Source organism: Cantharellus anzutake (genome assembly GCF_015039405.1).
Source record: "Cantharellus anzutake strain C23 chromosome Unknown EI90scaffold_33, whole genome shotgun sequence".
NCBI classification, from domain to species: Eukaryota; Fungi; Basidiomycota; class Agaricomycetes; order Cantharellales; family Hydnaceae; genus Cantharellus; species Cantharellus anzutake.
This window is the reverse complement of record NW_024066983.1, coordinates 466,681-480,077: the sequence shown is the minus strand read 5'-3', so window position 1 is coordinate 480,077 and position 13,397 is coordinate 466,681. Positions and strand designations below refer to the sequence as shown.

Sequence of the window (13,397 nt, the reverse complement as noted above, 5' to 3'; positions counted from 1 at the left end):
TTGATCAGTTTGCCCTGCACTGATCATGCTCCGCCATAACACCTGATGGGTTCGCCCTTAGGCAGGATCCCAGCCACTACTAAAGTAGAGTTCGCCCTGGCAAAGCCTACCCGAAACGAAGTACCTATTTTAGGGTGCGTGCGGCAGTTGTGCCATTTCATGAGTCCCTGTCCGTGATGGGCTCTGCTAGGGACCAGGGAGATGATCAACGGGATCAACAATGCCCTGGAATGACGCTCAGGCTATGCCACCCAGGTGATTGTGGACGTGATACAGAGTTTCAGCATTAGAAAAGCCCACATCCTATTTATGTACATCGCATTGGGCAGCGAATACACGTTCATTTCTTGGCAAGATGATTAGGGTAACACTTGGAACCACAGGCGATGATTGAGGCTAGTCGTGTCAACAACCCGCCAATGTTACTTAATTGAGGAATCATCTATGCACACTACAGGCTACTACCGGGGTTGAGTAAAACATATAGCTGGCGCTTACCTTCCTTTCTGTTGATGCGAGGTTGCTCTTCCCCTGCAAGTTCCTTGTGTTGCATTTTCGAATTGGTCATGTCCTTGCTGTGTTGTAGCGGAGTTCGCTGATCCCGTAGTACATAATGCCCGAGATCGCCCGTTTTTATGTAGGATTGATTGCAGCATTCTCGCAAGTGTTCCAGTTGTGGGAATCCGTTATTGGGTGGTACCTGTTGCTCTTTTGTTATAATTGGACTGAGAGGTGATTTCGCCATACATACCTTGCACTTTTAATCGGACAGATTCTCACAGAAACGCAGTAGATGGTCCACAGATCCGGGTCATGCATAATGCTTGCCGCAGTGTTTTGTGGACTAGTGTTCCTGCTCAATTATGTACATACTTTACATGACAACGACGCCTCTCTTCCATTCAGCGGAGATGGCCAAATTCCCAGCTATTCTTCTCCGTGCCTGCATAACATTGAGGACAGAGCGCTGGTTATATATCGGCCATTTTCGCTCGACATTCTCATATGGCCGCCAAACAGATAACAGTTGCGGCAAGCGGTACGTTTACCCATTATCAACCGTTTCTTGAGATGCACATTGCACGCTGCTTTGGAATTTAGCACGGCAGTGCAGTCAGCGTGACGCAACGCGAGGCTGGTGATATCATGGAGCCCGAAAAAAATGATGGCTGCACTCAAAAAATCCGTTAGTGGTGACAATTCAGCTGCGAGTCAGCTCCCAAAGTTCTGATTATTACGAAGTCATAGAGGCTGGAGTCCTGCCTAAAAGTTCTGCATGTATCGCCTACATTTTCTCCTACGTCTATCAACCTTCGATTCTTTGCTGCGCCTGTTGCACTACGCCATAAGCGTACATGAGGATTTCACCGTACGCATATTACAATGCGCGGCTAGGGAGTTGAGAATTGCTTGCCACCCCAGCGTTCAAAGTCTGGTCACCTGCCCTTCCAGGCAAACGTCGCATGTTACGTGGCTGTGCTACCCCAGGTTGCAGAATACTTGCGAAGATGAAACGCACTCGGGGGCCCGGGAAACAAACGAAAATTCAGGAATACATTGCTCCTTCTCAAGTAGACAAACCTACACCTACAGAAGGCCAGGAGGCGCGTCTCCGGCGACGGAAGCCACTTCCAAGAGAGAATCACTTCACGGATGACTCGGACTCTAGTGAATATGTGTCCAAGATCAAGCTCGAAGAGGGCAAAACAAACAGAAAGCATAAGTCCCCCGTTAAGTCTCGCGTGAAGGCAAGAGCAAGAGTACTGTCTTCGGGTGAAGACAGTCCACTTGCTGGAGATGAGAGCGATGATGTTCGCCGTAAGCATTGGGCTGCCATGTTTTGCCTGGCTAGAACGTGCTCAATGACTAGTTTGTTAAGGCTCTGATGCGTCAGAACTATCCAATTCCACAACGTCCTCGTCCTCGTCATCACCCTCGTCATCCTCGTCTAAGCCACAGCGACCTTTCAAGCGAAGGAGGCTTATCCCGGATTCATTTCGTCCTGCGTCCAAAGTAAAGGAGTCCGAAAATGGGGAAACACGCATCTTCTCGTCAACATCCTCAGATCCTAGTAGTCCTGAGCCTGTCAAACGTCGGCGCGTGCCAGAACCACAATCTTCTCCACAACAACCCTCTTCGGGGGACGATGAGGACGATATTATGGACGAAGTAGATTCTGACAGTGCGTACGGTCGACTTCTGTTATCGTCCGGAGGGTTTAACTCCAACATTCAGGGATCATTGAACAAAGGTTCAGAACTAGAGCATTAAAGCAGTCCGCCTTTTCCAGGAATCTTGAAATGCTAAAGGGTGCGGGAATACCCAGTCTCTCAGTGCACTGATTGGTACTAAATTACGCATTCTAGAGAGGCAAGCAAAGCGAAGAGGAACAATTCCGTCATGCAGGGTTAGGAAGGAAGAGGAAGAACGATCCGAGTCTCCCTCTTCCGGCTTTTCAGATAGTCTGAAACCATTCAGGGGTGCCGTACCACCTGGGGAGACAGTCCAGAGTGATAGGGAACCAGAATCGGATGAGCCAGAATCTGACGGGGATAGCTTTGTCGTTGAGGATGATGGCGACGTTGAGGGAAAAGTGGTGATCCCAATCGAGTTTAGCATGGCTCGCCACCAGGACCTCCGTCTGCACTTCAAGAGTAAAGCTCAAAGAATTGCTTATGGGTGCAACACCGCTAATATCCTTATGTTAAGACCTATGTTTGTATTTTGTGCATCTAGCAGCAACTGAGCAGTCAAAGCGGCAGCGATTCGTTAAGAAGGCTAGGAAAGGTAAGCAGGGAGAAATGGCTCCACTACCTTATTAACGTTGCTTAGCAGATCGAGAGTTTCAACTCGCTTTATCCGTTTTGGATCGTAAGCTGTCCGGCTTTCGGGATTCGTTAGTCGTTTCGTCCAAATGGACTAGCAAGTTCAGACAGGAGCTCGACACATACCCACTCTGCTCAAATGAACGATTGACCGATAGCTTGCCCATTTGTGATGCATGTCATATTTCAGGGCGGATAGCGACAATTTCAACTACACTTTCAGGAAAGCCATACGATCGTGAGACATTCGAGGTGCTAGAAGTGAGTCCTTCGACAACTACCTCTCTTCAGTCGTGTTTCTACATTGCACTTTTGAGGTGTCCAATAGGAAGAAACATGAAGACGTCATGTTCTCGATGGGAAGATTTTGTGCACGGAGAGCGTCCGTCTATCATTCCTTCTCACATTGGCAGGTCCGTATTTCTACTTATTATAGGAACCGTGGCATATATAACTGGCTTTCCAGCATGAACTGTTCAGCATTATTGAAAGCGAAGTGAATGACCTTCAGCGCCCTGGGGACTCTAGAAAGGGAAAATTTGCTAAAACCCCTTCGAGGGCCTCGAAGCAGATGCCCGAGGATGTGGAAGATCCTGTACAAATCATGGAGTGGTTAGATCGTCGGGGTATCGTTGATTATGTATGTCGGTTCATTTAATTTCTTCAACGACTGCTGACTTCTGAATCTTTCAGGAATATTCAAGGATGAAGAAGTTAATGGAGTCGGCTCGCAACCTTGACACGCACGAGGACGACGACACTTTCTTAGGTTGATGAATGTTTTGCATTGGATTGACCATGGAGCCGAGCAAACGTGAAGAATTACATGAGGTGGGAATGAAGGAGAATGACTAAAGCGGTCCACATCAGAGGCAGCATCTGTGATGACAGTCGTTATTGTTTTTCCGATCTATCGAAAAATTCTGCAATCCCCACAAGCGACGACAGAGACCGATTCAGGGTCCCCTTCCACCATGCGGGACGATCTCCCCCTCGCCTTAACTGGAGACCATGCGGCCCATATGTTTGAGGTCTTGAAAGCCGGTAGAGCCTCAGCTGCCGGGCATCTGCGTTTCACACCACTGAATCAACAATGCCTTTCGATCTTCATTAGTTAGGGCGGTTGGGGGTGGGTATTGTGGACCTCCTGGCCTCTGGCTCGCTAAAATACTATATTAGTTTAGATGCTACCCATGTTGGTCTGGAAAGGGTAACTATTGATGATTTGTGCACGGGTTGAGAAGCAGTTGGAACAATTCCCTATGTTGTCGATGCAATCATATTCATTGATCACTCACTGCTAGCCAGTGTGCCAGACATGACTTGATGTGAATTTGCGTCACTACACATTGATACTGAAACAACAGCCCCAAGGGCCGAACTGAATCGCCACGGAATGCTTACAGAACGTTAGCAGTGTCGCACGAGCCCCGTATACTCGGACTTGGTTCGAGGTCCATGATTTAATCAGAAGAAAGAATAAATTTACGACACTGGACTATAATAATGGCTGACTGATGACAGGCAAGGATACTCTACTGTAGAAGTTGATGGCCCACCATCGCCAGCAATACAGTGAGCATAGGAATGAAGTACATGAAGAATAAGCTGAAGAATGGCACCCGCACGGGTGCCAATGGCGGTTCAAATTTGACTTGGACAGTATGAACTGCACCCGGGGTGTCGTTGCGATGGAGGATGAACATAGTCTGTCTTTCTTCATCATACACATATTCCGATGGGTGAAGCTTGACGATCATTCTCCTTCCGCGAGCAAGAGCTGAGGGTACGAAAATCTCCGACTCCTTACAAGACAGCGGTGTCGCAGCATAGAGAGGCGGGTTCTTGACTGTTGGTGCAGTTCTGACCGCTTGTGGCATTGAATGTGTTGGGTTTGCGTAAGAGAATGCGAAGGCGCCAGTTCGAGAGTCATACTCGAAGGAGAGCGGTATTCCTGCAACTTTCGCGGGATATGGACGTACAATTACGTCAAGCAGCCGTCCACCTTCGTCCAAGGAGTCCTCATTTTGATGACGCCCGTGATCAATGAGCCCGTCAAGGAACGGGCGGGATCTTGCTCGAGAGTTACTGAACCATGAGAAGTTCTCGCCGTTCCAATGATCTCCTTTTTCATCTGTATTGTCGGGGTTATAATTCCACAAGCTAGTAATAAGTTTAGACACGCTGCTCTCATCGCCAGATATTCGGTACCTCACTTAAAGCTTAGGAGATTCCTCTCTAGGCCACAGAGCATCGCATCCATCATTTGCCGCTGCCACCGGAAGTCTCCACTGCGAAACGCGGCCCCACCACTGAAAACCATCATTAACGGGGTAATAAAAAAAATAGGTAATGACGCCATACTTAAGATCCATTGGCACACCACACTCTCCAACAATGATCGGGACTTCACCCAAGGCTCGGTACCCAGACTCAGCGATATTCCTGATCTGCAGTGAATAATTGTTTCGGACCCCACGAACTCCCCAATAGATTGCAAAGAGGGGAAAGGTACCCTAGGCATTGTGATTACGGCACGGTTCGTTGGCACTAAATATTCAACTTACACTAGACAGCTTTTGCACGTTGTAGGACAGATTGCCGAATGTTTTGGTGAAAAGTGTCTGAAGATCATACCTAAGGGCGAATGGTCAGCTGACGGGGATGCCCAATCTACAGCTGCAATCACCAATGAGGGGCAAAGACGAAATTTTTTGGCCTGTGATGAGGCGGCCATGGTGGCGGAGATAACTGAGGGGCAGGTGAGTGACTGAGCCTAAGCTGGAGCGTGAATTGCATGTACCTCGTTAGGAATGCCTTCAACGAAGATGAGCTTGCGAGGACCGGCAAACAAAGCAATTCGGCTCGCCCAGTGAGTTACGAACGGGTACCATGAGTCCTTATACCAATTTACCTGTAAAGTGAAACTATTAAGGGATGCAACTTGGGATAATAGGAAAGAAAACACACTGGCTGATGGGTGACTGGGTGTCTCCAGAAATAGTTCTCACGGAGTGCAACAGGGGCGTCCTTCCTCTCATCCCAATCCCATACTGCATGCATCTCCCATAGACAGCGCCCTTGCGTGGGGCCAGAGGTTCGCCAAACGTTCGCATTCTCCTCATTTCTCCTGGCGCGACGCCATGGCCTGGTAGGGAATGGCCATGACCGAACATAATGAACAACCTCGACAGAGTGCCCAGCACCGAGAGCAAAGGATTGCAAAGCAGTAGCTACGGAAGGATAGGATCAGCGCGTTCAGGGGATAACGAAGAGACAAGGAACACACGACAATCATGAAGGTGCAGCTCGGTGTAATAATCAAATGTATGCAAAGATTCAAGGCCGATGTAGCCTCGATGCGGTTCATTCATGAGCTTGGCAATTTCGAGGTTGAGAGTCAAGTCGACAATGACTCTGACTATACGTTACCTCGAACCCAATCACCGACTCAAGGTTACCAACTTTCTTCGCCACTTCGTCAAAAGCTTGCAGAAAACGGGATTGGAGAAAGGCCTGGATTCCAATACGTTCTCCACCATGTATGACTTCAAGTTTCGGTGCGAAGATGTCTCCTGCCCAGAAACATGTCCTGTTCTGCCGGTAAGTCTCAAATCACTTCGAATCAATGATCATCCCCCATACCACATAGTCGAGGATGCAAGTTTTTGGTAGCCGGTGGGCCATCGCCCACGATCAACATCCCGGCCAGGATCCATAACACCACCGAGATAGGCGGCCCCAGTTGCTTCGAGTTGGGTCAGATCAAACCCCACCGCTTCGAGAGTCCAGGCTGGAGCTCCTGAGCCCCCACTGTAGCGGGACCAGACATCTTGATGCATCGATACATATGCGAAAATCCCGAAGTTGCTCATCATCCTCAATAGTTGATATAGGTATTCCAAGAAATTCTGGTCATACTGACCCCTAGGTTGAATTCAGTGTCATCATTGAGTCCAGAGAAAACCATCCTATACTTACGGCCCAGCATGTTCAATGGCTTCCCATGTAACGAGCATGCGAACTGGAAGTTCATTTAGAGGTATATCGCTTGTCCTGCGAGCTTATACCTCATACCGAAAGTCAATCCCCACCTTCTTAATCTAGCAAAGTGCTCGGGCGCATCCTCCAACGGAAAAGGACGATTGAGGAATGACACTTCTCGGTGGCTCAGAGGGAAAGTTGAAGGATCATGATTATTAGGTCTAATGATTCGTCAGAATGAACCCATTGAAAGTAAAATTGAAGCTCACATCTTGGAAGACCCCGAAATATCCACACCCCTTGGGAGGCAAACGCGACCAAAGCTATCGACTAAATGTCTTCCACGAACACTTAACGGAGTGGTCCAGTTATGCGCGTATGATGAAGCCGAACTTCCAGGTATATATCCAGGCGTGATAGAAGCATGTGTTTGGTATTGCTAATGACACTCGAGCTCGTCAATAAAAATCCATGTGTATCCTCCATCCATACCTCTACGGGTTCCACAGGGATGCTAGCCGTACGTGGAAGCACTTGAATAGGAACTGGTATGAAGTCAAAAGACTCCTCAGAGGGAGTAGAAGATTGTGCACTCATAGCAGATGAGCAGCTTACGGGCAACGCTGAGCGACGCGTATGTGTTCCTTTATATGCAGAGAGGGCCTTGTACAATCACTGCTTTCTCCACGCGAATCTCAAACAGAGCTGGTTTCAATTCAATCAGCCCGCCCACAAAACGTGACCATCAGCCTCACCACATCCATGCCCTTGCTTGACTATACTAGCGACGATGACAGCGATGCTGAAGTAAAAGTACAGGCTCCATCCGAGCCCATTTCTGAGCCAGGGCCAGGGAAATCTCCCGACAGTGAGACTAACAAGGGTCTCGCCAAAGGAGGGCCAAGGTCAAATCGGCGACGTGACGGCCCTGTAAAGATCAAAGTGGACCTTCTGAAGGCTGTTGACTCGGAAGACGCATCGCATACTACCCCTCATAAGAAGCTGAGAGCAGATGTCAATCCGCTCTTACGAAACAGAGGTGCTGGAGCATCCTCGCTGCTCTCAATGCTTCCTACCCCCAAGAAAATGGCTATTGACCACCAAAAGCCTACTGAGGCCCGGGGAAGGGGAATGAAAGAATCTAGTAGCCAAATTAGTGCAGAATTGATAGACAATGACACATTCCTCGAGATACCAAATCCCAAAATGATTGAAGCTCAAAACGCTGCGCCTTCTGGATTGTTCATCCCACCCTCCATATCCCGTTTGAAGCCTCAGCCCTCCACGTACCCATTACATGAGTTGTTGCCTAAACCCAAAACCACTCCCCCATCAAAACTCGATCCAACAAATTTCTTTTCACTTGGTGAGTTTTTGCAGTGTGAGCGTATCCGATTTCCAACACTCATGATTTGGAATAAGCAGGGTCAGTAACGGCCTCCTCGACTACGTTATCCTCGGAGACGACACCCTTGGTCCCGGTCTCCACCTCTTCCGCTCCCGTGGTTAAAGAATTTATCCCCCCAGAGCCTAGTTCCACTGACCCATACCTGGGATACTACCAGAAGCCATCTGGAGAGTGGGCCGCTTATGATCCAGCATATTACAAAACATTCTGGGAACGGTGGCAACGCGAAGCATACGGAAACCCTGATGATCCAAGCAGCAAGGGAAAAAGAAAGGACAGAGAGTGGGAGACAGGCGATGGACAGATAATTGAGGTGGATGCGGGAGAGGAAGCTAAGAGAGGACAAATTGCTGAGAGGGAGACAAGGAAAAACCTGACTGGCAGCGCGGCTGCGTTAGCTGCCGTACATGGAGATGCAAAGCCAAGAATGAATATTCAAGTAAGCGGTTCGCCTACCCGTCACATCCCTACTTATACTGTCGATTAGGCGAAGTCTCATGGGCGGGCTCGCCAAAGGGGTCAATTATCGTCGTTACTTGTGGAAGCCTACGAGAATCGTGCTGCGATCGAGGAGAAACTTGCTGAGGCGAGAAGGAATAAGAAAGAAGCAGGAAATAAATACGGTAAGGATCATCCCTACTCCCTGTCGGGACATCGGCTGAGTAAATTACCCCAGGATTCTGATATTGTCGGTGCTCCGTGTATGGTTGTATTTTAAAGTACATTACATTTGGATAGTTGCTTCCCAGATATTGTTGAATTCGCTGACTTCGATATAATCAAGGGTGCACACGGCAATGTTCAGCGTATTCATGTTCTGGGATTCTTATGAGAATGTGGTCAGATTCTCAGAAGAGGCGCGCGTGCGGAGAATATGCGGCTTGACCACTTGATAACCCACGGACACCATGCATGAGTGCATCGCGAAGGCTTGGCGGGCTCGTCACAGTAGCTGTAATGCAACTCACCTAACCAACTTCGGTTCCTGTTTACCTCATTCTGGAGGGATCTGATGCTTTACCTCTGTGGATATATTGACGATCTCGCTCGTGACTTTGGTGGCCACACATTTGGTCACATTGCCCCCCATGTTCACGCATGGACGTCACTCTGCGTGAGCATGCAAAGAGAACTACAGACTTTGGTCTACCCGCAATTCATATCAAAACGAGGCTGATGACGAATTATTATTTCGCGCATCAGGCGAGCCACCTCCTACGGAACAAATTTTCCCATGCCTGCGCACTTCGAGTCGATCGTGAACTCACGGAGTAGCTCAGAAAACAAGAGAAGAACGGAATGTCTCCACGCTCATGTTTGAGCTCTGCCAAGCGTCATCAAGGAGCAGCAAGCAAGTATGAACTCAGCATGGCGAGGGGAATGCAGAAGAAACAGCTCTCGTCTGGCCAAGCTCGGGCCTTCTTTCCATGCGCCAGGGGGAAGGGGAGTTGAGCGGTGGCGGTGCAACGTCTTGTTTGTTTGGTTCGCATGATGATGCAAGTCACAGATCCCCGCGAATCTCAAAATTCTCTTGGACCTGTGAGAGAAAGCTAGCGTAACAACCTAGCGTTAGACAATGATAGATGTTGAGTAAAAGGTCTAACACGACCAAGAAATAAGACCTTACCTCAGTTCACGATAGTGTAACTGAGGAGAGCCAGAAAAACAGTCGCGACGAGTGGCTTTTAAGCTTACAACGCCGCCTATCGACAAGAAAGACGGATAGGGAATGATGGACAATCTTTGGCGGCTGGCAAGTCCGTGCGCCACTACTGTGGGACGTCGACTTTCTCTAATAGGACCTTCTATATATATGCTTATTCAATTAGTGCGAGCCCTATTGAAGCAAAGTTCACCGACTGCATTGTAGTGGCCTGGAGATTCTTCATTCGCCTCTTCAAAGCAAATAGTCCAGGCGCAATTCTGGCTTCCCGAGACGTTTCAGGCTTGTAGACTGCTCCCCTTCGCTCTCCATTGTGTTCGTACGCAGCAGGAGGGATCCTCTTTGAGCCAGGACAACCGAGAACAATGGCTCCCCCCCAGAACCATGGGGAGAGAATATGGTCTATCGCTAAAGCAATATGCGACCGAAGAAAGATCCCCTGGCCTGCAAACCTTGACATCTCATATATCATGGCAGCGCCGATCATCGAGATCAAAGCAACTAACGGCCGATCGAAAAATGGCGAGACAAGGCTTTTCCGCATTGTAGTCCTGGAGTGCACATGGCAGCTGTGGAAAGCTAGGTGTCGCAGAGTCATGAACCCTGATCGCCCTCAAACCACCTTAAACGAAGTTAGAAACGCCCCTAAAAGCCGGCCTTAACGCCAAGCTCCAGCAAGACATCGCCCTAACCAACCGAAAGAAGTACGGTAGTAAGGCCCTCCCAACAAATCTAATACTACAAACCTGGAGCGGTAACTTACTGAACGAAGAGAGGCAACCGGACAACTGGCTGAACAGCAGCGGGGTTTTAGTGGGTATACCGGACCCCCCGTGATCGGGGGCGCCCGGGAGTCCCACACAAGCGTGCGTAATCGCATTTCCTCACAGCGGCAGTTCCGGTCCAAGCCCGATTCCATTCCCGGGGATCACCTGACCCCAACACAAACCCCAAATACAACGTATTCGCGAAAGCTACTGGGGTTCCACAAAAAAAAAAAAAAGAGAACAATGGCTCCGGGTTCGTTGCGAAATGCCTCTGTTGACTGTGTTGACTGATTCCCATAAGCGTTTTATTATCTAAAAGACGACAGCGGCTTCTCAATGGAACTGGAGTTCATGTCCATAATGCTCTCGCATGTCAGGAATTCGAAGACCAACCGTATACCAAGTCAGATGCGCAAACCCAAAGTCTTGTTGGTCCCTCAGCGCCAAGACTCCTGTCGCACCAGCAGAACCCCCATATAATCCACCCGAGGAAAGCCACATTTTATGGATTTCTATTTGGGACACCGCCTCCACAGCAGATTTTCGATCCTGATGGGGAAGCCCAAAGGCATTCTTAGACTAGCGGCCTTTATTAAGAAGTCGCGGGTCATCGACAAAAAGAGCGGACAGAGAGCAATGCATAGCGGAGGAACAGGGGACAGGAGCACACAACCAGTAACCACCCGTAGGGAGAGAGGAGTGACATAGACGCCACCACACCCCCACGCATACCCAGACACAGCTTAATCCCAGACATCACAAACCGGAGGATCCCGTCATCCCGACCACACCAACCAGATAACCTACCTTGTATTGACGAGCCCCTCATGTACAGTCAGATGTAAATAACCGGGCTAGCCGCACTGCCACGTACAAACGCGGCCGCGGGGTAACAAAATAGAGTACAACAACAACAACAACAACACCGCCTCCACAGTTGTCCGAGGCAGTCGAGCGGGTCGTAAAAAGCAGGAAATCCCTTTCCTGCAGAAAACGATATATGGAAATGCATGGCTTCAAGAGGGACTTGCCTGTATTCAGAGCGGATCCAGATATACAGCTTATGCGTCTTTTCAACCTGATACTGGTCAAAGCACGCGAAGTCGGCTTCGATCAGCAGTATCACCATGACATACACTATGCCAAGCGTCCCCAACGCGAGCGGCGATCCAAGTCGGGCCTATCATTCTCCCCCAGGTGTCTCGGTGTCTCGGTGCAGATAACGGTGAACGGGAAGCTCAAATTCGGGTTTTCCAATGCACTCGTAATCGTCAATGCAAACCCCAACCTTCTCCTTCTGTTGCGAGTCCATGGCCGCCCCCCGATAATCGGGCGCCGCATTTCTCTTCGCCCGTTCGTTCTCCGGAGCCTCGACATGATTACTCTCCCGGAGGAACCAAACACCAACATTGCGAGTCACCACCCGATATGTCGGCTGAGTCCAGTCGACATGGAAAGCGACGGAAGCCCAACTCCATTCCCGACAAACTGTCGCCTCCCATCCCCGATCCTTTTCCGCTCAACCAGTACGCGCTTTGTACATTATCAGTAATTGGAAATCGACGGCATGTTTTGGGGATTCATATCGACGGGAACATGTTCCAGCTTTGGTATTTCGATCGTGCCGGTTCGATCTGCTCGAGTAAGATTTGCATGCAGAGCTATTCGCTACCTCCATTGTGTTGCTCTCGCTGGCCGATAAAGACATCCTTGGTTATCTTTCTTCAAGGCGCCAGCAGGCGTCAAGCGGCGGTCGTGGCCGACCATTCAGGACCACGAGGTCAGCGTGGAAGGCCATCGTTTCAGGCTTTTAAACATAATTTATTCTGCCGCATCGCTGTACGGGCGAGGAACGGTCGTGTATGAAGCAGAGCTGATTTCAGGGTCGATGACATCCTCCGGTCGTTTGGCCGTTAAGTGTTCCCGGCAGCTTTTATGGAAGCATTTGGAAGACGATCTCTATCGCCTGGCTAACCAGCGAGGAGTAAAGGGATTGGCGACCCTGCATCCTGTACAGCTTTACCACCGTCCGAGGACGTGCGCTCCAGCCTCCGCGCGGCTCATTCTTACCAAGATCGTGGGCTAAGAGTGCAGGTGTTGGGTCCATTTTGTGTGCCACTTCACACGGTTAGGGAGGGGTCCGGAGTGCTAGAAGTCAAATGGAGATGCGACGCCCTAGTGCGTCCGATGGTGTCGAAGTGTAGCACATACTCCTTTGTAAGACGTCTCCGCTTCGTTTCTGGCTTGGAGTGCGTCGCACTAAGGCGTGGGGAGCATGATGCGGTAGATGGATTCATGCCCACTTGCCCTCAGGTGATTTATGCTGCAGGGGGATCGGAGTGGGTGCAAGGTAGGTGTACTATGGAGGTCCGGTGAATAATAAAGAGGCACAGGGTGAAGGGTGGCAAGAATATAGATCCAACTCGGGGACTTCATGAGTGGCACTGTAGCCTCGAGTGGTTGGGCAGTTCGGTGGCCAATTATTGTTGACGACACGTACGCAGAAGTAAACAACACGTACGCCACCATTAATTCCTAAGATTGAACTCGCTCGCGCCCGATTCCCCATTATTTTTGACTTGCCCCCTTCCCCATCTGCCTCTCACGAGCTTTAGAAATCTTATACCCCCTTGGGCGTTGCGGACTCTGATCGATACCGTGCTAGTCCAAATGACAGTCTCCTCATGTTACGCTAATTCTGCAGCGTCCACTATAAATGCTAGGCAGGACTCCAGCCTGTGACTTCGTAA

General features: G+C 49.6%; 6 protein-coding genes across 6 annotated transcripts; 4 read left to right on the top strand and 2 right to left on the bottom strand.

Moving 5' to 3' along the window:
• The first annotated feature begins 1,328 nt into the window (after positions 1-1,328).
• EI90DRAFT_2997683 (uncharacterized protein) lies at positions 1,329-3,984 on the top strand. The gene is made up of 9 exons (XM_039056245.1): positions 1,329-1,818; positions 1,880-2,182; positions 2,236-2,310; positions 2,367-2,654; positions 2,710-2,787; positions 2,836-3,086; positions 3,143-3,238; positions 3,292-3,465; positions 3,519-3,984. Exons 1-9 carry the CDS (start codon positions 1,464-1,466, stop codon positions 3,597-3,599), a joined length of 1,701 nt encoding a protein of 566 aa, XP_038914591.1. The 5' UTR covers positions 1,329-1,463; the 3' UTR covers positions 3,600-3,984.
• Positions 3,985-4,290: 306 nt separating this feature from the next.
• EI90DRAFT_2997680 (glycoside hydrolase family 5 protein) lies at positions 4,291-7,572 on the bottom strand. Its single transcript, XM_039056244.1, has 15 exons — positions 7,565-7,572; positions 7,302-7,514; positions 7,079-7,248; positions 6,903-7,030; positions 6,807-6,849; positions 6,471-6,752; positions 6,258-6,417; positions 6,115-6,202; positions 5,796-6,058; positions 5,629-5,739; positions 5,515-5,576; positions 5,393-5,462; positions 5,190-5,341; positions 5,042-5,137; positions 4,291-4,988 (listed from the first exon to the last, which is right to left on the bottom strand). Exons 2-15 carry the CDS (start codon positions 7,404-7,406, stop codon positions 4,361-4,363), a joined length of 2,358 nt encoding a protein of 785 aa, XP_038914590.1. The 5' UTR covers positions 7,407-7,514; positions 7,565-7,572; the 3' UTR covers positions 4,291-4,360.
• On the top strand, positions 7,540-9,167 carry EI90DRAFT_3063963 (mitotic checkpoint regulator, MAD2B-interacting-domain-containing protein). Its single transcript, XM_039060772.1, has 4 exons — positions 7,540-8,175; positions 8,235-8,656; positions 8,705-8,840; positions 8,894-9,167. Exons 1-4 carry the CDS (start codon positions 7,572-7,574, stop codon positions 8,899-8,901), a joined length of 1,170 nt encoding a protein of 389 aa, XP_038914589.1. The 5' UTR covers positions 7,540-7,571; the 3' UTR covers positions 8,902-9,167.
• A 960-nt stretch (positions 9,168-10,127) lies between these two features.
• On the top strand, positions 10,128-10,868 carry EI90DRAFT_3063957 (uncharacterized protein; the record flags this gene model as incomplete). The annotated part of the gene is made up of 3 exons (XM_039060771.1): positions 10,128-10,199; positions 10,261-10,542; positions 10,627-10,868. Coding segments are annotated over 2 exons (354 nt in total), but the record flags the coding sequence as incomplete, so codon positions are not given.
• A 475-nt stretch (positions 10,869-11,343) lies between these two features.
• On the top strand, positions 11,344-12,367 carry EI90DRAFT_1488876 (uncharacterized protein). The gene has a single exon (XM_039051846.1). It carries the CDS (start codon positions 11,648-11,650, stop codon positions 12,197-12,199), a length of 552 nt encoding a protein of 183 aa, XP_038914587.1. The 5' UTR covers positions 11,344-11,647; the 3' UTR covers positions 12,200-12,367.
• Positions 12,368-12,777: 410 nt separating this feature from the next.
• On the bottom strand, positions 12,778-13,133 carry EI90DRAFT_3063954 (uncharacterized protein; the record flags this gene model as incomplete). Its single annotated transcript, XM_039060770.1, has 1 exon — positions 12,778-13,133. A coding segment is annotated over one exon (186 nt), but the record flags the coding sequence as incomplete, so codon positions are not given.
• Between the last annotated feature and the right edge of the window lie 264 nt (positions 13,134-13,397).